Below are 22,684 nucleotides of genomic sequence, written 5' to 3'. Positions count from 1 at the left end.
AAATTTATGTAGAATAGAGGACAGTAAGATATCATATGCAGTAATTGCTACTTTAAAAAGCAACGTTTACTCATAGATATCACATTGTTACCAATAATATTATGGTTATTTCCTATGCTCAGAAAAGGCAGATGTCTAACTCTAATAATTCAAAAAATGTTTCAAGCCATCAGATTAAAATGCCATTTTGGCATTTTAATCCAAAATCTGAAAATATCTTCTAAAGCCCTCATGGAAGACTTGGAACACAACCCAGATCGTGCTATTTATGAGAGGTCACTGGGGGTCCAGTTCCATATTTCTTGCTGAGATAACTAGAATTTACACAAATAACCTTACTGAGGTCAATGGGACCATCCCTATGAATAAGCATTTTGGAAAAGAATCTTAAGCATGTGAACAGATATCCATCACTTGTTCCAAATGGTTCAAAAGACCTCTTTGGCATTACTGGACCTCTGGGGTACACAAAAATAGCCAGAAGCTGCTGTTAATATCTACAGTTAAAACAGTGAAAATACTTCGTCAAACAGCTTAAAATCCAAATCTTATTGACAGCAATGTTTCAAATCTACAATTGGAGGGGAAAAAAAAGATCTTTCCATAGAGTAAATCTGAACAGATTATTTCTTAATCAGAAAATCAATAATTGAGTGTATGACTGTAAAAGGAGATATGATTTTTAGAGATAACTAATTGGCCAATGGAAACTTCAAAAGAACAATTGAATACTATTAAAATCACTTAATGGAAAGCAATCATATGCAGATTTGAAACAGCTGGTTATACAGCATAGTATATCAGGGGTTTGAGATGTCTGCATTTATGTGCACATATATGAAACAGTAATTTCACCTCAAAGATACATAAAGGGAAGACAAACCATCATTCATGATGAGTTTCATCATCCATGTCATAACTCAAGATCTCCAGCAAAAGACACGAACCAGGAGATCATAATGCAATTATGAGGCAGAGCCAATATGAAGCTCTGAAGTTCTTGAGACCAGACATCCTCTCAGCTCCCTAGAAGAAAAGCTACATATGACTGAGCCAAAATATGTAAATTGATCACTAAATTGTTAAAACAACAGGAAATTTTGGAGACTTGAGAAAGCTGGTAAGCCTTCTGGCTTCGAACTGAGAAGACTGCCTGCATGCTTGACAAAAGAAGAGATGTACAACACAAGAACAGATATTCAGGGTGCATCCAGAGAGCTAGTGAAATTGAGTTCTTAAAGAAATAAATTCATTGTGTTTGGCAAGTAATAGCTGATTTCATCAAGCCAAATTCTTAAAAAGAATATAAAGTTATTCTTACAACGTGAAGAAGTTCCTCATCTTTGTAGAGTAAAACCTGAATATTCTGCCTGGTTCTAAAATTCTGTCATAGATACAAACATCACTCTGGGAAAGAATGGCTGAAATGGTGATTTAAAATAATATTATTTTCGAAAGTCGATTACATCATTTAAAAAACATGGAGTGTTGGTAAACTCTAAACAGATACATTTGGCCACTACTAATTCATATTTTTCATCACTGTGAAAAATATGAGAAGGACAAGGCTGAATGCATTCCAGAAAACTTTTAATACCAGTTCCATTCAGTGTGCTTCAGATTAGGTTTGTTATTGTCATAGCACAAGAAACGCTAGCAGAAGTCAGGCGGATTAAATGCCCAACAAGTACTTAATCAATTAGAATGATGAAAAACCAGTTAGACTACGTAATTATCTTGGGTTGTGGAGCAACACTTGAGAGAGAGAGATAAATGTCATTGCAGTCTTGAAGTGAATAGATGGTCTCAAGTGCAGCTTTCTGCTGGTCCTTAGAAATGTTCACCTTCCATCAAATAGTAAAATGTCAGGCCTGAAGAATACAGTTGCTACCCAACACCCATGAAGTAGACAGGTGACCCTAGTATGGGTTTCAAAACCAGTCATCTATCGTTTTAATGCAAGATCTGTGGGGAGTGGTGGGAGATTACTAATGACACCAAAGTGCTGGCCTTGCTTCAACAGTCAAGACACAGATAAGGAGACTCAGATGTAAGTGAATAAACTCATTTTGTTAATACATAGCAGAGTTTAGTAGTCAACAGTCAAATTACACCCATACGCTTGCACAAATGGGTAAAAATACCTCTATTTTTAATTGTTAAAGCTGATGTCAAAATGTCCAAACTGATGCTGCAAATTATATTCCTATGGCCATTTTTATGGCCTAGCCCTCTTATTCTAAACTCAGTGTAAGGAGGTGGAGCCCTTTTGCCCTTGTGCAAAACCACACTAGTGATACAGAACTTAAAATGAAAATTATGTGCTCAATTTTCTTTGCTTGCTGTCTGTCCCCAAAACATTGAAATCTCTCTTCTCTCCCTTCTACATCACTCAATGTATTGTCAATACCTAACAAACAGTAATGTATTAAATAAACCAATTCAGAAACAATTTTTTGAATTCCAGGCTTATCTTCCTTGATTCACTTGTCTACAGCTATAAGGCGACTGGCAAAAGAAACACTTCCACAAACATCTAGCATAGTAGTTTTTATTCCTCCAGGACACCAGGACTAAATCAAGTGTTTACTCATCCATGGAATTCAAACAAACAGGACAAATGTTTTGCATCCTCAGTTTTAAGGAGTGGTATCTAGAACAAGAGGACACTTATCAACCCAGGAACAAAATGAACATAAAGATACCAGGTGTTTGTCTCAGAAGATGCAGCTCAAAATTCTTCATCAGTTCAGAACTTTTTCGTACAAGAAATTTGGACAACAGAATTTACCTCCGTCGGTCTCATACTAACAAATATGAATTTCTCTGTTGAAATAGATTAGGTTATTTCTCCAGTGTCTGCAGTATGGTACAGAGCAGCAGCATCTCGAGAGACTGTAATAATGTAAAAAAACCTAATATTGAGTAACTTGAATGCTTCTCTTTTCATATATACTTTTAAGGGATTTAACCTTTCTCTGAGTAGGAGTATTTACAAAATGTCACTTGGTGAGTCATACCACACTTCTGCTTGCTCCTAAAGTTTCAGCAGATAAGCTCTGAAATGAAGTGCAAAGAGGAGCACAAACCTAACAAGATACATTAAAAAATACTGCAAAATTGTTGTGCATGAACTTGGACCATACAAGGTCTCTCTTGGCTGTATTTTTCCACACTTTGTGACATAATATAGTTGTACATGTTCCCTACACACAGATACCCACACATGCACAGTATTTCTCATTCACCACCTCTTAAGAAGTGATGATTAGCCAATCTTACCTCATTCTCCTCCACATACATGAACCCAGATGCAGAGGGAGAGTTGTTTGTTTTTACAGTGCCTTTCTAAACGTATTTGGTCTTTGAGAGTTTCTACGGCAGCTTTGAACATTGCTGGTGGGCCTAATCTACGGTCTGAGAGCATCCCCAGAGGATACAGCTTAACATAACAACCTATGATCTGCATATACAAAAGTGTTTTAACTGGTGTACAAAGTCCTGTAGAGCTTGCAAATCTAAAACAATTTAAAAAATGAAAGTAATATCACACATAGTATACCGAAAGCTAATTTGTCTGTGTGAGAGAAATTGTGAACTTTGCAAATACCATGAGATAGAGCACTAAAGGGGTTCATAATTTTTGGCATTAGTTAGAACAGTTCCAAGATTTCAACCAGAGATCTGAGTCAGAAAAGAAATCTTTTGAGACATATGGCTGTAGCCTTTATTGCTAACTGCAGCCCATGGCATCTTTGGGACCTCACCTGATGCAGAATTTTACACCACCTCACATGCTGGTTTGTACTCTAGTTTTAGGTATGTATTTTAACACAGAGCTAGCAAAACCCACTGGCTCTGTGACTCAATTGTAATGCCAGCTACACCTCTTCATACTAATGTTTAGAATTTATTCCAAAGTTGAACATCAGGGAGGATGTCAGCTCAATTTTGCAGGCAAGAGATCAATAAATGGATGTAGTTTGAAAAGCTGGCTACATTCTTTAATGATCCCTATGATCAACTGAAATTTTTATCATTTTATTCAAAGAAATCCAGTTGCCACATTTCTGATCCTTCTTCCCACACACCGAAACCAAGAAGAAGGCAGAAAAATAAATGTAGAATTGCCAAGTCAGAGCTACTTTTCTGACTTTTGTCAGCTCATAGTGAAATGAAAACAGATTCTAAAATAAAAAAAAAATTGCAAAATGAGTGTGTTGACTTTTAAAATTCTAAAAAAAATTATTTTTAGTCATTCTGATTAGAGTTTGATTATTATTCTGGATCATAAAAAAGGTATTTCCCCTAATTCTTGTTAGGTGAATAAAACTTCCTCTTTCAGACACACTTTGATTTATCTGAGCATATATAATGCATCATATTGCTGAACAACTATTTTTAAGTGAAAAGAAAGCATAGACACATAAGTTGTATTGGCCACACCTATACCTGTTCTACTGTCTGACCGTATCCCTTGATGCCCCTATTCAAAAGGCTTGCAAGCCTGCCTCCTAAAATCTTCATACCTACCCTATCTACCAGAAAAAGCTCTTGATCAGGCTTCATTACTGTTTCTGACACGATTTCTTTGCTGTGGCTCTTACGTGAACTGATCCGTTCTACTTGACAAAAATCACTAAGCAGCAAACTGGTTCTTTTCAAGGGTAAAGCAACTTGTTTTTCTCAAAATGCTCTAAATTTTATGTAGCCTAATAGAAAGGTTTAAGCTGATAGCTTTGTCTCTAGTCTTAAGAAGGACAAATGTGATTAATTCTTCTGTGCTCCCCTTTGTTAATGGAGTGAATTCAAAAGGAGCATTGCAAATTGTTGCTATACAATTTCACAGACCTTTGTTCCCATCAAAATTTTTTCTCGGGAGTTGAAGGGGAAAATTGACATATCAAAATTTGTAAAACTATCCTGTAACTAATGCAGGTACTTGTGGCTTCCAGAGTAAAGACCTGGTTGAATGTGATGCTCTAAAAGAACCACAGTCTGAGAGAGGAGATGTGTTACTACTATTGACAATAGGGTTGTCAATGGACTTCAAGTTTGCAAGATTGTGCTGTATTTACTTCAGAGTAGCCCCACTGATTTCAGCAGAACTAGACGAACACATGATGGGATCCTCGCTGAAAGCTCTGAGGCAGATATGCCTAGACTTATAGCAATACCTACCTCCCACTGAAGGGCTTTCAAACTCAGATAAGCTGGTATATTGGTAGATATACTAGAATAATTAACTTTTAAAATAGGAACATCTTAATGGGACTAGGAAAAGCAGAGTAAAAATGTTTATTCAGAGCTCTCTTTTTGCCTGGTATGTATTTGCTGCTGCTTTATTGCTCCCAGGCTTACTTTATTTGACTCAGTAACTTTCTGAACAGCAATAAACTCTGTTCAGACTCCTCTGGTCCTATACTGTGTGCCTGACACTCCCATTTTTCCTAGATGAGATCAGTATAGTTAACAAAGAATTTTCATCTCAGTAGGCATCGGTTATAGGGAGGAGGGACTTAAAAGTTCAGTGCCTTGTGATGCTTCATGTAGAGGTGGTTGACAAAATATTTTATGAACCCATTCTCTTTAAAAAGTGCCATTGCATAGGACACATAGGAGACAGCAGTGACTAGCCTTGCAGAAAGCACCAAGAAAATGCACTTTTTGGTGGCCCTAGCAAACTGGCAGAGCTGCATTTGTAATGCAACCCAACCCTTTTCTATCCATACTTGATCCTTCCAGCACCTATGGCAGCATATCACTTTAATGCAACCCCCTCTAAGGAAGAGCCACTTAAGCAGATGCATCACCTACAATTCCCTAATTTCCTATTGTGCATTTGCACTCCATAAAGTGCTCATAGAAGAACAAAGAAGTCTACCTTCCAGCTCACCCAGGTTAATTTTTCTTTTTTGCAATACCCTTCCAAAAACTTCAGGTTTTCTTCAGTTCAGTTTTGATCCATGAGACAGGTAGTTTTACCCAGAAAACACAAGGTCTAACTTTGATAATGTGAGTATAACTAAACAGAGGGTTATTAAGTGATTCATGAATAGTCTAAAATAAAAGATGGAAAAATTAAATATACCACATGGCATTCTGCAGCCTGTGAAGAAGGAAGAACTGTAGACTTTTGTCCCAAATCCTTTGAAGACATCTTTGAAGTGTCTGGAGAAATACTAGGTGGATGTTCTTGGATTTCAGGTTCTGCTTTATTGTCAGGGATGGGAGCTATCTGAACGGAAAGAGATGCTCTGTGTATCTCAAGCACGGGGTTACAGGCAGGTGAGACAGGCCTTTGTGGAAATATTGGCACTTCAACAGGCTTGAGCTGTTGCTGTGTATTACAATGAATGCTACTCGCTGGGTCACGTGTCCGGGTTAATTTCAGGGTAGATACCCTACGTTTCTGAGACTGTTGCCTTTGGCCTTGTTGGAGAGTAGTACTAATACCAGCTACTGTGCTTGTACTGGAGATGGAGGTCAGTGGTTTAGTGATTTTTTGTGCATAGCACACACTTGTGTTAGATATTTGAGAAGACATTGTCTTCTGGACAGACTTCTCGTTAGTGTAACAGGCAGTATCTGTGGGAAGGTGTTCAGCTGGACCAGTTGTTACTGCCTGGATATTAATTTCCTTCTTGTGATTAGTTACTCTCGCTTTCCGAAAACTTTCTTTTCTAGGGGGTGGCAGAGGTGCCTTATTTGCCAAAAGCATCCACACACAGCAAAATAACATTGAAGAAGAAACAGAAAGAAAGTAAATGTTAGCAGGAAATACAACTCAAATTTACTTTTTTTTATCTTTAAAAAAAGGAACTAGCAACTTGAGGGGCTTCATCACAACATTGTTCAATTCAATGGCCAATTGAATTGATGAGGATCTCACCACCTTCTGCTGTGCAGGGCTGTACAGCCTGTGTTTAGAAAGCCAGATGTTCCATTTGCTCACAGTAAACTGGGACCAGAAGGGAGCCCACAATAGTCCATTTTCTTTTAAAAAGCAATTATTACACTGAATAAAAATTATTACTGTGAAATTGTTCACATATGTAAGTAATTTCCAAAATGTATCTACTAATCTTAGATAACAAGCTATTATTCAACAAGCTATTATTCACAAATAACACACATATATAAAATACAGAGCCTCTTAAACCTTTGAATTTAAATAGTAACAGAGACCGTATTGATGTTGGTATGTTGATCTTTTTTGGACTGATAAATATGTTTCCAAGTTAAGTGGTTTTTTTTGGTTTTTTTTTAGTGTGCTCTAATTACATTGTTTTGCAAAACAGGCAGAAACATTGTCTACCTTATAATTAATAAATCTTTATCCTTGGATATTATTTTGATGACCGATGCATTTCTCTGAGTGTAAAATATTAATAAATACTCTTTGAAGTCTGGGAACACTCCTAGAAAGCTTTTATTTGCGTATGACCTACTTTTATTTAGCTGTCTGTCTCATTTATTGAAAGCAATTTCTGGTAATTAACCTGGAGGCATGCATCCTGTGTGGAGTACACTTTATCCATGCAGTAAAACAGTTTGTAACAAGCCATACGAACAGGTGATTCGCACTATCTGGAAGACATCAGGACAATGTTCCATAGAGGTATCCCAGCTACATATGCTATCCCCCAAGAATAACCCCCACACAAATACCAAAGCATGAAACTTGGCATGATCAGTTTTACCTGAGTTGGTGATTTTTTATCCTGTAGATTTGGCCGCACGCTCCTAAAACCTTTTGCTGTAAGAGATGAACTGCTAGCATCTCCATTCAGTGTCTCTCTACTTCCATCATTGTAAGATCTCCAAGCTTTTGTGAGGAAAAAAGAATTAAACATTTTTTTTCCTGATTAGTAAATCTCTACATTGCTATCATCATAGCAACCCAGCTATTAAACAAACCAAGGAAAAGTTTAGCTACTACACAACTGACATTGCTGCTGTTATCACCCTGGAAGTTGTAAGAGCAGGGCTAAAGCTGTCACTTTACAAAATATTTATCTTTAAAATTTAGAAAACTCAAGTATTGACAATACTGCTGGTAGCAGTTTGATACCTCCCCACAACATTCATACAGACTGTGGATTTTAGCCTTGGGAGCCCTTTTGAGGTGTTGGTGCTCCAGCCTCTGTATAAACCCCGCTGAAGTACTTTCACAGATTAGGTTCTTGAACTTCACAGCTGTGTCAGATTTTGAAAAAAATCCCAGCTCATGTAAAGTTAGTTGATCATGGCAGTTTCACCAAATTTCACCACAATACCCGATCAGTAGTTCCAATAATGCATCTTATTTCCAAATCTGAATGACACCTCGATTTTCCAGCTAACCAATCAACCCTGTTTTGTCTCTGTCCTCAGAGCTGAAAAGCCCTCAAGGTACTGTCCAAACATAGAGGCAGATACTATCCTGCCTCAACAAGTGACAGATCTGAAGACAAAATATTGTAAGAGGCTGGGAAAAGTAACACATTATGTGAACAGGCTGCTAGGTCGGGTGGGCAGAACTTGCAATCCTGAGTAAGGGACTAAAAATGAAATAGCAAGTGCCACTGAAGCTAAAGGTGGAAAATTAGCAGTCTGTATTCTCCCACACCATTCATTTTCTGACAACATATACTGTGTTATAGGAAATAGTGCTTTCAAATGAGACCTGAATTTGAGGTCTTAACCACTTGCAATTATTATGACAATTTCAGTGGTGCTTTCCTTAAAGAATGTGGATGTACGGAGTAATGAAATAAAATAAATGGAAGACTGTTATAATTCATCCACTTACATGGCATTACACTGATGCATAAATAACAGAGTGTTTTATTTACCTGAATCTGGAGACTGAGAATCAGACCCTGGAAAAGAAACATCCAATATTAATTTGTGTTAGAAATAAAAACACGATGTGTTATAGAAATTTTCACATAATTAATGTAAAAGTTCTTATGAGTTAGGGAGACAAGGATCAATAAGGGTGAAATAGAATGAAGAATAGAATAATTAATATAAGTCTATCTGATAAACACAGGTGGGCTTTCACAATCCATGAATATTGTTCTCAAAGCTCCTTGTGTAATCCTGACCTATGACTGAACAAATCATCAATCAAAGCTTAATGAGTAGCTAAGCAGGAGTAGGCCTAGAAGTATTACCTTCTGATGATTTTAGTAAAGGGGATGTATGGTTAACCTTTTCTTTACCTTAAAAGAAATATAGGACACTTAGAAATAAAAATTAGTATAGATAAGGTTTTAAATATAACTTTAGTTGTTTTTAAGGTTGAATGTTTAGGAGACACTGGCGGTGGGAACCGGACTCTGGTCAACCTGGATCAGGACGGGACGCTGATCATGGCAAGAACATTAAGGACGCCAATCACAGCAAGAACATTGAGGACGGGGTGTCGACTGGAGTCGGAGCAGAACCAGAACATAAAGATCAGCTAACCAATGGAAAAGAATGGACTTTTGTGGACTCTTGACGAAGGAAGAAAGAGGAATTGAAATAGTTAGTGGATTATTAACAGAAGCTTATGAAATGTTTATGATGTAATTGATTATTAGTTTCTATATAAACCGATAGTGAATTTGAGTCAGGTACCATTCACTGCGGTGGTGGTCCAACTCTGAGTTGTTTAATAAAACCAGCAAACCTAGAGACCCGGACTCTGCCAATTTTCTTTAACAGATGACACAACTTGAAAAATATGTAGGAGTCTTTTTGTTCAGTTACCGAATTCCTTCCTGTTACCTAAGCACACCTCAGAATATTAGACCATAGGTAACTGTGTAATGCTTATTGCACAAGTTCTACAGAAGGTTATAGTGTGCTGAGAGCTACTGTTATTTAATCACTGCTATTTCAGACAGCCAAAATAATAAACAAACATTTGCTGTGTATTTTTTTTTCCAGTAAATACTGTGATATAGTACCATCTAAAATCTAGATATCAAAAGAAATACCATTCCCTTAAGATGAACTGGAGACGTGTAATTCAAAACCAAGAAAGATGCCTACAGATTCTGTCAGGATTTTCTCTCCCCTTCACACCAGAATGTGTGATCCTTTCTTCCTCACTTCAAAGCAAAACAGAGAAACTGCTACATACATACTGCCAGCACAGAACAGATCTGAAATTCTGGTGGTTTTCTGAATTACTTGTAGATATATTCGTGTTTTTTCTCCCAAAGAAACTAAAATTACATCATCTCTAAACAAATTAAAAATACTTTTAATGTACAATAATTATAGTACTAAGAGCACTCCTTATCCCTAATTTTAAGTGCAACAAAGCAAGACATTAAGAGGCTCGTATTGCATGCTTAAATGACAAAAATTTGTTAGAAGGGTCGCTAAGAAATAAGAATCCAATGTTTTCTTAAATTTACATGCACGCAGTAATCCCAATAACCCACTATCCTTACAAAAAGTAGCAAGCAAATTTTTAATTTGCTTCATAAATTCTAATAGTTCTTATTCGTGGGGATTAGTCTTATATTTGAAAGTATCTACAAAACAAACACTTTATCTGGCAATTATTTTCTGGCTCATTCTTTATTCAGCTTCCTGTATTATACTTGTTTGGTGTGAAGATTGCACATTCAGATTGGTGTAAATTAGTCTACACCACTCAAGATTCTTTACTGATTTATACTTAAAACTACTTAATTCACCAGTGAACCTGGGCAGCTGACAACCATTAAGATTTAATTTTGCAGAACCAGACATAAGTACTGCTAAGAAGCTGTTCTGCCTGCCTACTGAATATTCTGCATGTTTTTATTGTTTTAAACATTTTTAGGAAAATATGTTTGATGAATGATTTTTTTAAAGTTAATCTGACTTCTGACAATCATTGTACAACATTCAGATTCTTTTCCTTTGAGAAGAGTTTTTAAAGCAAATTGCAATAAACAAAGATTGTAATAAATAAAACCTACTTTTCAAGCTATGTTATATTGAAAAAAAAGGGGATACGAGACCCAAAATATGTATCAAAGGCAAAATTAATTTATAAATAACTGTTTTTTCCTAAGTCTTCCTAATTTTTTTTCATTAATGGCTACTAAGCACAAGCAGAGAGAAATTACAACTACTTTTCAAAGAGCATCGTAGAAGTAAGTAACAGACCTGTCAGTGGAATAGAAAATATAGTTACCCTTCTCCTCCTTGCAGAGTAATATTGCAGAAATGCATAACACTATAGAAAAGCCATTCAGGAGTAGTATCTCACTGGTTAGCGGTTATACCTGAGGCCAATAGGTTTGGAGAACTCTGAACTCTCTTCACAGCTGTTAATGTGACAGACATTGCAGCATGTTTGCGAGCACACCCACCGCTATCTGGAAGCACAAAACAATACAGACAGCAGCCCCAGACAAAGGGAGCAAGCACATGCAACGTAACACAGTGTGAGAAATGCCAAACAGACATGAAAATAAGCGTGCAGTTAGGGAACTGCTGCAGGAATGTGTAAATTTGCAAGTTTTGCAGATCAGCAGAATACATAACATTTCACAAGCTTTAAACAATAATAAACCTCACAGAAAATAAGAAAGCAATATTTAATACTTAATCCACTAGGGAAATATATACATCCTGTCACCTGAAAGATTGCTTAATTATAGCTAATTAGGGAAAAAAAACAAGTAACCAAGATGAAGGATTAAGCATTCCAGAGTAATATTAATCCATAATCTGCACTGTAAAATCATTTCATTGTATGCATTAGAAAGACACCATTCATAAAATAAGCTTATGTTTGATCAGCTGAGAAAGTGGTTTTGTTCAGTCTTTTGGATCCTTTAAGCTCAAGAAACAAAATTACTAAGGATGGCATATTTTTTCCTGTTGTTTTGGTGGAACGTCCTTATTCTCCCTCCCCCCTCTTCTTTTTTATCTAATGGAAGATAAAAAAATGTATGTCTGGGACCCAGTAACATCCCGAGGGAATGACCAGAAATCTAAAATCACTCCGAACAACTAAGAATGGAAAAAACCTTTCTTCTTCCAAGACTCCTTTCTTTCCTTACTCTCTGCCTCTCTCTCACTTGGAGCTGTCATTCTGTTTTATACTTTGCTATTATTAGAAGGTAGCTTTCCCACAACTTAGCTTTTCAGCAACTCTATCATAGTTGCAAAAGCAAGTTAATAAATATTCTTCCTGATCATATTTAACTAGAATATTTTTCTGCTCTTCAATATAATAATTACTTTAATTTTCATAGTTGATATTACTGAAATTTCATATAGGGCCCCTCTGAAGTCAAGAATAACCACAGCTATGATAGAGGCCCTAACGGTTTTTATATCTGTGTCCTATGACAGGGAGTTTTATAAAATTATGCTTAAGGAAGACCTGCAACCTATTAGTAGAAAGCATTTTCTATGGTAGCAGTAATTTGAGCCACAGAGACATCTTTAACCCACGTCTGTGAGAGAAGTGATCTCCCGGTATTTCTTTGCTCATTCCAATATTCCCCCGAAATAGCAGAGCCCTCTGGCCACAGGTCTTGCAGGATACGCCTTAAGTAGTTGCTAACATTGGCAAACATCAGAGCCACTGCCCCAGGTGTAAGCGGTTCCAGAGATTCATTGCCAATTCCAAGTCTCAAGGCAAAAGGCCAAATAATTTCAGTCAGCAACAGTCAAAGGCAATACATTACCCGCAATTAATTATTGGTGTTGTACATGTGAAACAAGGACAATGGCTATCAAATCTGCACATTTGTTTTGGTCTGCTTACATAAATACAGAATGGCAATGGTAATTACAATGACATTTTCCATTCTTGTATTCCCTCCCACCCCGACATACAACAGAAGTAATTCCAAGGAGATTTGATGATGTGTTGATATTGAGGTTCTGTTCTTATCTGAGCGTTGGCAGACTTTGGCAGCATACTTTATTTGATTAATACAAGCTAACAGGCAAACAATTTTGTTATACTGTCACATCTTTTATTCAAACAAAGCAATGCTTTATTTGTATTTTTTCAAGAGCTACCTTCCTAAATTTCAGGATAGAGAAACTAAAATGGGAGGAAAGGAAGACAATGAGAAAACTGATGACAAATATTTCACCATTGTAACTTCAAGAAATTCTGCTTCAAATTAATTTTTAATGTAACTGAACTGAGTCAGAGTTGTATACTTAGTGGACCCATTATCTAGCAAAGTGTTTGACACGGCTTCATACAAGATAGCTAAACCTGTTCTTGATGTTGTAACTAACTATATACATGACAACAGTTAGATGTTGTAACTGACTATATACATACATGCATGTAACATTTACCCCTATATGTAAGAGCACGTACGCAAGTCTGTACCTGCAATAGCATTCTCAGTATCTGTACAAAATAATGAGAGTCAATTAGCACTCAATTAAGACATAACCGCATCAATATACCATATTGAGCTGTGCAAAATTTCCAATTAAATACGAATGTGTGTGGGCAAGTGCATATTTATGCATGATGGACTCCATCTTCCCATCTTTCTTCAGGCCAGGCTCCCATTAAGTCAATGGCATCATATCGGAATGAGGATCAGAAGAATCTGCACACTGCCTCAAAAGTGGCAGTTTTCAAACTGCTTCCCTTATCTACATGGCCTTACACAGTTGAACTTCAAGAGGCTTATTCCAGCCCTAATTCCTTTTTCATAGCTCCATCAAATTTCCAGCAAATACTAACTATATTCATACAGATTCTTGAAGTCCAAATAACACTAAAAAGCTCTAAGTCTAGAGAACAGAAAATTAAAAACCAGTAAGGGAGGCTGAATTAATGATCATCTGCTCATTTCACTTGCAAACTATAAGCAATTAATATTGCACAGCTGTTACTCAAAGAACAAATAAGGATATATGAAACAATCTATACAAAATGTATGCATATATAAAAAAATGAAATGTGTGTAAATATGTATACACATAGACACAATTCTCTATGCTTTTGACATGACAAATTCTTCAGGAGTGAGAACCCTGTCTTCCTAGGCATTGTTTTAACACTGAAGCAAAGGAGACCTGAATCAGCTAAGGTCTGCAGGCAATAATAGAATACGAAGTTGGGCAATAATTCACAATCAAAACAGCTGCCTGAAACGCAAGTCTGGCTCAAATCAGGACTTAGCACGTTGATGCCTAGATATTCTGTTGCAAGCCCTACATACTCCCATCAAATCAGGAAAAGACCAATAAGTATCCTTAGCAGGTACTGCAGAAAACGAAGGAGAAAGGGGAGGAAAGGGTTATCTGGTGAGTCATGTTTCTGACAGTATCTTGCAGAGCAAGGGCCATATAGGGACAAACTCCTGAATGCTAGGATCAATGTTGCAGGCTAACTTCAAAGAGAGAAAAAGAAAGAGCCACCCACTGACTGGAAAAGACAGGTGAGGTGGTGGCTTGCCCTTCAGCTAGGAGGACACGTGTATTTGCATATGTATCCCAACGCTCTCCACGGCAGGGCTCTGGATGCTCTCTTCCTCTTTAGCTCACCATTCAGCTCCTCTCTCTTTGCCAACTCCCCTCCTACAATTTTTCTCTTCAGCCTTTCTCCATTCCTCACCTTTCCTTACTTCTTTCTCCCTCCCTTAAATCTTTTTCTCTCCACAAATAGGTACTTTAACCCTCTCTCCCTAAATCCACAATCCCCAAAACTGCTCCCACTACAGCCAGCATCACCCTAAGATAGCTGTGTCTCTATTTGACAAATAGTCTATTGGTCAGGTCCTGCTCCAAAGCAGAATGGAGCCAATTCAAACCACCACCACTTTCATTTAGGAACATGGGGTGGGTTTTTTTTTTTAAAAGACTGTTTCAGAGAGTCAGTAAAAGCAGTGGCATAAACCAAGCTGGCAAAGATGAAAGGATGATGGCCCTTGTGAAGAGGTGAGAAAGAGAAGCCAGGGGGCAGGAAATTTTTAATAAGCTCTTATGGCTCAAAGAAAAGAAAAACATCACCCAGACATAACGTTTACTGATCATTATTCTATCCACCGTACTCGTGAACAGTATCATTTTCCCCTTTGTCTGCACAGTGAATTCAAGTTTAGAAGTCTTTAGACCAGCGATTCTTAGTCCCTTATTTGCATTCTGACCTTCTGAGTCAAATATATATTGCTGGATCCAACAGTCCAAGACAGATGAAGCTGCTGCCTCTTCGTGTCACCAGGTCCAACCAGTAGCGAGTCTGGAGATGGGTTCCCAGCAGACACATGCACAAAAACACACGTACACACCACATACATACATGGTTGGCCATGCAGATCACAGACACTCAGAGCACTCACACTAACACAAATGGCACAATGGCCTCATCCCCCTCCCCTCTCCGGCTGAGCAGGATGAAGGTCCACTAGTGAGAATATACACACACATATGTATAAGGTGTATCCTTCCAGCAACTGGGCTCAGACATTGAGTCTGCCATACATTCCATTCCTGGACCCCAGGGCTGAGGCTCTCCTGGGACAGTCTCGGGCAGGGCCTGGACAAGGAAGGCCCTTGTGCCTCCCTTTGTTCCGTGGGAGACCTTCATTTGGGTTCCTGCCTGCCCTTGTGCCCCTGTGCACTTCTAGGCTCGTGGAAATGGGTCTTTGATGGCTCCTATGATGGGCCTGGGCGCAGCCTGGCAGGGCAGTCTATTCCTTGGGCTTCCCCTCCTGCCACTGTTTCTCGGAGCTCCTTTGTGGGTGTGCAGAGGAGTTTTTACCACATAACCTAAAATTGACTACACAGGCAAACCTACTATTATTTGGTTCTTTGATGCTGCTAAATTACAACAAATAATGATTAAAAAAAGTAAATTTTTTGTAGAATGCCTGAAACACTCAAGTCCACCTAATTTGCTTTAGTCATCTAAAAGTGGCTTCACAATCTATTGAGGAACTCTGCGGGGACCCAAGAATTTCTATTCTTGTCTCCCAGACAAAATGTAATAGATTAGCCCATGTGATGACTTACATTAATAATTTTAACAAACACAAAATATTTGCCTACTTCTTCACTCTTGGCTGCTCTTTATGTGTTTCATCCACTGCAAACAGCTAACTTATTTAATAATTTTAAAATTAGATGCATTTACCAGGAATTATCTGTGTGAAACTCAGCCAAAATATTTATGGACACTAAGAATCTGTTTTAGCATATTAACTTGCATCCATTCATTATTCCTCAATGCAATTACCTCTCCCCCAATATCAGCTATGCATGCACATATATACTATGAACAATAAATATGTTTATCCAGTGTTTTAATCTGATGGGAGCTTCATGCGTAGCTCAGGTTTTCTGCAACTTAGTTTCTCAAAATTCCTCACCAAGTTAATGATGCTCATCAAATCTGTAAAATACTTGACTTGTTGATGAAAACCCCAATATGTAGTTTAAAATATTATTCTATTGATGATTGCTTAGTCTGGGTTTAAAAAGGCACACATTCTGCTAGACTATTTTAAAATTATGACAGCATTTGAACACCAAAAGGAACTATGAACCGAAGTACCTTTGGTCCTTCTGAAAACCTCCCCTGTATCTTATGTCTATTTCTTTGCTTTTGCAAACATGTTTCATTGCCTTATGCTGTTGAATACTCTTTCGTAACATGCGGTACAGAATTAACATCAAATGCTAAAAAATCCCTCCCATATATGGTAGGGTATTGAAAACCAAAGCTCTTCAAAACATTTTCTCTGTAGACAAAAATATCTTCCTCAGGGTTCGCTGAGACAGACTGCCCAGTCTGCAGCCACAGGGAATGCTGGATTAGAGGAGCCCACTCTAAGCAGTAGATTTAATTTTTCTTTTTAAAGCTGCATATATGCTAGCTTCGCCACTTCAGCAGTTACTGGCATCAAATTAGAGTGCTCATTTATCTGTAGGATTAATTAATGAAATGCATATTTTTAAACTAGTGGCAAAACAATAGCATCTGATAACTTCCAGTTGTGTCATGCACAAATTCCTGTTATAAAGCAGTGAAATATATATAAAAAACAAACTGCAGCACTCATTTTATGTTCAAAGACAACAGTGTTATCAAAAAAAAAAAAGAAAGAAAAAAAAAACCACCAACTAGACCGGAACATTGTGCGGAACAGCTTCCACCTCAGTCACTCTCTTCCTTAGAAAAGTGATGCTTTATCAACAGATAGGTGCAAGGTGTTCACTTTCACACCCTACACATTGGATTTTTTTTTTTTTCTTTTCAGTCAGGAAACAATATACACCACTAGAATTGATAGGAAATACCACATTTTTTGTCAACACCTCCTTTTAGTGCAGCTGGTAACATGCATATTAATATCAAGCATACACAAGATGAAAAATGTTTTGACTCTGTAAGTGCAGAGTAGATTGAAGTTCAGCTTACAATCATGATATCCTTAGGCAACTGGAAAGGATATCAGGTGTGTTCAGGTCTAAGTCGGTTTTCAAGGCTCCTGTGTGATCAGAAGACTCCCAATCCCCAATACAAGTCATGCAGCCACATAGATTACTTACATCTTATGTCTATTTCTCTCAAGAATTTCTAGCTTACGTGAGAAATCTTAGTACAACATAGAACAAAGTCATACTTCAGAGCTGCAGTAGCACAAACTGGCAATTTACTGTTCTGACACTATCCACATTTTTCAAAGTAGAAGCTATAAAATGCCATCTATCATATGATTTTAACTCATATGATTGCAATGCACAAAGCAATCACAGTCAAATGTATGATGATTAGCTGAGTTACTTCTGAAATTACAGTTCTATGAAGCAAGCAGTAATTCAGTACTACCTTAATTATACAGACTGACATGCTTAGGAAAGACATCTTCACTAAAAATGCAGGAGGATAGGACAAATTTCAAATAGTATTTCCGTAAATGAAAAACACACCACTCTGGTTAGCGTCTGTAAAATAATTAAGAACAAGGAAAACTTTGAAGAAAAAGCCACAAACTCGACTGAGAAATTAATTTCCCCTGCTTATTATATTTACAAATGTAGTGGTTTCAAATGAGCCAATATATTTTAACTTTGTATTAAAAAATCTGTCCAAGAACCTGGTCCTGCTGAGTTCCAGTCATTGCCTGAGACAACGGGAAGCCAGGAAGCCTGCTTGATACAGTGGTTTAGATAATGGCAGCCTACACCACGGAAAAGCTAATCTCTTCAATTTAGAGTGTGCTGCTGAAACACCCAAACTGGCTTCACATTTTGCTTGTTTCAAGTTGTCACGTCAGTTGTCATGGTGCAGCACTACGGTCAATGATACAACCAACTGGTTTGGAAAGGATAGATATGTCTATCCTTGTGCCACCGTTCATCTGCAAAGCAGGCAGTTCACCTACAGGGTATTAAGAGCTGACTGCAACTGAAAATTTACACCTGACACGAGTGAAGCCATGATTTCATCAGTCTGCTTTCGAGACGCCTGTTCCCACTTCCAGCAAAAACAGCAGCACTGTCTATTGACTTCAGTGATTCAGGAGCAAATATTAGTATGTTGTCACAGACCATGAAGGTAACTTCCTCTAGGGTAGAGTACTCCACTTGGTCAATATTTCTATCACAGCAACTTGAGAGAAAATACAAATCCCCCTAAGTACAAAACAGTTATCTTCATCTGATTATGCAAGTGTAGCTAATAATACAGGGGAGTATTTATATGCCCCTTCATTTAATGGCTGTAGAGAATGAAAACAAAGCATTTTTAAAGCACGTGCATTTTCATAGGAAAATGTGATGCTTTAACACCACTTCTGCATAGCTGTTATGTCCTCATACTAGACATTTTTACATAAAACATACACATATAAAACTGATACTTATAACTTAAGCACAGGAAGCTAAACATGCATATATATTTCACATATCCATATATCCATACATAGAAAAACATGTATGTAAATTTTATATATGGAATACAAATGCACATAAACAGACATACTATTAAAATACCTTGCTTAATTTGAGTTCAGCACCAACTAAAATACAATTTGTTCATGAAAATTTAAATAAATTTGGGACCATCTCTGCTTACTAGACAACACATACGAGTTAAGAAAAATCTCACAGAAGCAGCATACCTGTGTTCATTTTGACACTGGAGGATTTGCTATAAAAGTCTTCAGATTTCCTGTGGAAAATAAAACGATCTATTAATTTGCACACGACAAGAATGTGTGGTACAAAATGGCAGCAGGACTTCTCAGAGGGGTGGAGAATCACTGTGATACAAACGACAGTCCTATTTTAACACAGCTTTAATTAAATTGGTACTGCTTGTCCTTCCAAAGTTAAAGATGAGCTGTCGCTTCCATTATAAACTACTCTGTTTTCCAGTGTTTAGTATCTCTGTGGTAAACATTTGCTCTAGGATTAAAAACTAGTGATTGACTTTTAGTCTTCAAACTATAAACTAAAAATTACTCCCATACAGGAATGGGTAAATATTTTTAAAGGCTGTTTTTCTTTGTGCAAACTGAAAGATAGAAAGAGTATGTCACTCCGAATATTTCTTAAGCAGCCAAAGTCACCAGGTCTTTTTCAACTGTTTATAAGCAGCAGATGTGGCTGTTTTCATCCAGTGATTTAATGTGTCTCTACAGGCTACACTGACACTCTTAATGTTGCTTACTGTATTGCACAAAACCAGGGCACGTGTCTTGGTAACCACAGGAATCCACTTCAAAACTCCCAACGGAGTCAATAGGTAGGGAATCAAGTCACTGTACATCAACATGCTTTTTAAAGGTAATAATTTGCACTAAAATAATGTAAAATGCATGCAAAGGTTAAATCTCTTTACTTAGATATCCCAGCTCTATACCGTTCTTACAAAGAAACAAATAGTAAAACCCCACAAAACTAAACAACAACTGTAGAAAAAGTAAGACATCCTACGTTAACAGGAGACCTTAACCTACTGATGGGTTGTCACAGGACAAACTAAACAATATTTTCCATCTACTGCCAGTTTACGTCACAGCTTCGTCTTAGAATCAGGAGCTTAAATACCTCTTCTATTCAGGCACTTTTAGAGATAAAAAGATAAATGCAGAAAAGGTTTCCAATAGCATTCTACGTACTGGCCCACCTCAACTGTATCGTTACATGTACGCTGCCCACTATAATTTACTTTACTGAGTGGGCAGACACACTGGAGGCCAAAATACTGAGGGCTAAAAAAAGTAATTCTTCCTCTGCACTGTTCCCACATCAAGTTCAGGATAAAACAAAGGGAAAATCAGAATTTTTAATGTAATACAGCTTCAAAAAATAAATCAAAAATATAAACTGCCTATGTTGGAGTAAGTTGGAAGGTACGCATGAAGGTCCCTTTTTATAATGGGAGACTCAAGATACTAATAAATACGAGTAAACAAAATATCAAAACAGAATTCCAGCTCAACTCAACAGGAACCCTGAATTAACTGTACCTCTGAGGTAACATGTATATTGCTGTATTCTCTTGTATTCGTAGTGAGGCCAGATTCTCCACTGCTTGAAAAACTTACTGTTTTTCAGAAACTATCTGAACTCTGCTGCTACTATTCAGTCAGTTTTGTGACAAAAAAGATAGATGTTAAACTTCTTGAGAACTACGAAAATAGAAATGTGGCAGTGAATAAAGTTTTATTACATTCTTTTTATGCTGTAGCTATCAGCAAACCACCTCTGAGATTTCTAAAAGATCTTTTAAAAACTAAGGCAAATTTCTATTTTATTCATTTTTTGATAAATTGTCTTTGACTGAAATTTTGGATTTCTATAACAGCTACAGAATATTCTTAAAGCCTCAAATTCCTCCAGTGTTTTCAGGCTGCTAGAGGAGACACCATTTTCAAGCCTTCTTTTAGCTTGGAACTGAATCACTGATGGTACCACACACAAGCTACAAAATGCAACATGATATTTATTTTCAGACCCAACAAGTACAGAACTCTTGGAACAGTGCAGAGCCAAAATGATTTCTAGCAGGTGGCTTCGATATATTTACAGAAAGCGTGCTTAACTCTTACTCAAGTTTTGACAGACAACACTCAATTTTAGCACTACAGCTTTGTCCTCCTAAGAGTTTTTCTATCTGAACAGCTTAGGCTGCATTGCTGACACTCAGCGAGGGATTTGTCCTGGTTTGGCCCAAACCAGGCCCATTAGTCTTAGAGAAACCAAGGTCACTGCTAAATTCCTCACTGCTTACGAGTGAAGAGCCAAAGGGGGGTCGCAGCTGCAGGGGGGAGCAGACAGGGCAGGTGACCCAAGATTGACCAACAAAGTATTCCATCCCACACACGTCATTCTCACTTTCCTATTTATCACTAACCCACTGCCTCCTGGAGGTGGGGCCCAGGAGGGAGGGGCCCTCCTGTCTCCCACTGATTGGTACCAGCTTTGCCAATTCTCCAGTTAAAAGCCTGCAGGTGTGATGGCAGGGGAGCTATTGCATTTTCCCCTCTGCCTGTGCTGGGGGGAGGTATTGCATTTTCCCCTCTGCCCGTGCTGGGGGGAGCTACTGCATTTTCCCCTCTGCCCGTGCTGGGGGAGCAACTCTGCCCGAGGAGGATTTCCAAGCTCTCAATCTTGGCTTTGTATATATTTGTATATATTTGATTATTTCTATTATTATTGTTATTATACTCTTTTTCATTATTATAGTTTATTAAAACTGTTTTAACTTTCCAACCCATAAGTCTCTCTCCCTTTTCCCTTTCCCTTTCCCTTGGGGGGGGGAGAGGGTTAACAGAGAGCATCTGCCACCTGGTTAATAGCCAGCCCAGCTTTAAACCGTGACAGATTGCATACAAATCACTAACATTTCCACATTATTCTCATTTTGCTGAGGAACAAATTAGTCTTCCACACCTGAAAAGTACGCATGTAAATAAGGCAATATAAATTGCACCCATACAAACAGTAGGCCTTGCATTTAATAAATTGCCAGAGCTCACCTAAAATTATTTGGAATTTTCTCCTTCTAAGGAGCTAAAGTGGCATTCAAATAATTAATGATACTGGCAGTAGGATCCAAATGAATGCAATGAACTTAGCAGCCATATGCCTGGAAGCATTTTGCTCAGCATTGTTTCAAGCAGTCTTTAAGATCCTTACTTCAAGAAAGTGGGAGGGTAGGGGGAAAGCAAAGGGCTTTGTTTGCTTTGTCCTGCTGTTCCTACTTCATTGCCTCCTGAAAATTGTTCTTTGCGAATGGGTTTGTAAGTAGCTCTAATATAGATCCCTGACAGAGGCAAGATGAATGTTCCACTGGAAGCATGGGACACCCTTCACTGCCAAAAAGGACGCCCAATGATCAGCTAAGATACTCAGCTCTTAGATCGCTAACGCTGCGACAGAAGGAATGCCTGTAATTATTGTGCAGACACAAAACACTACTGGAACGCATGAGTTTGCAAAATCAGAGACTGCTGTTCAGTCACCTAGATCAGGCAGGTTTTCTACTAAGCTCACACTTAATCTTAGACGCTGAGGTAAAGAACACTAATTTTAACCACAGTAGCATGCCTAACTTTTGCAGAGGGAGATCCAGGATTAATCTTTGTGGCATTCTTCTATAGTTGGCTTCACCTGGCAGAGATAGTGCAGTAGGAAATGAATGACCGTGCTAATGCACAAAAATGGGTCTGTCAGGTTGGATACAGCTGCAGTTACCATTGAGACA

The 22,684-nt window shown here is 37.8% G+C and overlaps 1 protein-coding gene across 8 annotated transcripts in view; it reads right to left on the bottom strand.

Moving 5' to 3' along the window:
- Positions 1–22,684, bottom strand: part of SORBS2 (sorbin and SH3 domain containing 2) — a 174,454-nt gene that overhangs the window by 67,338 nt on the left and 84,432 nt on the right. For 3 of the 8 annotated variants that reach the window (XM_068402631.1, XM_068402632.1, XM_068402633.1), the window contains exons 1-4: positions 19,092–19,101; positions 11,259–11,351; positions 8,838–8,864; positions 7,704–7,828 (exon numbers count right to left, since the gene is read on the bottom strand). In XM_068402631.1, the coding sequence (XP_068258732.1) occupies positions 7,704–7,828; positions 8,838–8,864; positions 11,259–11,351; positions 19,092–19,101 (255 nt within the window). Of the gene's footprint in view, positions 1–6,091; positions 6,704–7,703; positions 7,829–8,837; positions 8,865–11,258; positions 11,352–19,091; positions 19,142–22,684 lie in introns of those variants that run through there. The other 5 variants (XM_068402637.1, XM_068402641.1, XM_068402640.1 and 2 more) reach the window with 3 other exon arrangements.

This window comes from Nyctibius grandis, chromosome 6 (assembly GCF_013368605.1).
Source record: "Nyctibius grandis isolate bNycGra1 chromosome 6, bNycGra1.pri, whole genome shotgun sequence".
Classification (NCBI taxonomy): domain Eukaryota; kingdom Metazoa; phylum Chordata; class Aves; order Nyctibiiformes; family Nyctibiidae; genus Nyctibius; species Nyctibius grandis.
The sequence above is the reverse complement of the archived record's forward strand: the minus strand, read 5'-3'. Positions and strand labels throughout refer to the sequence as shown.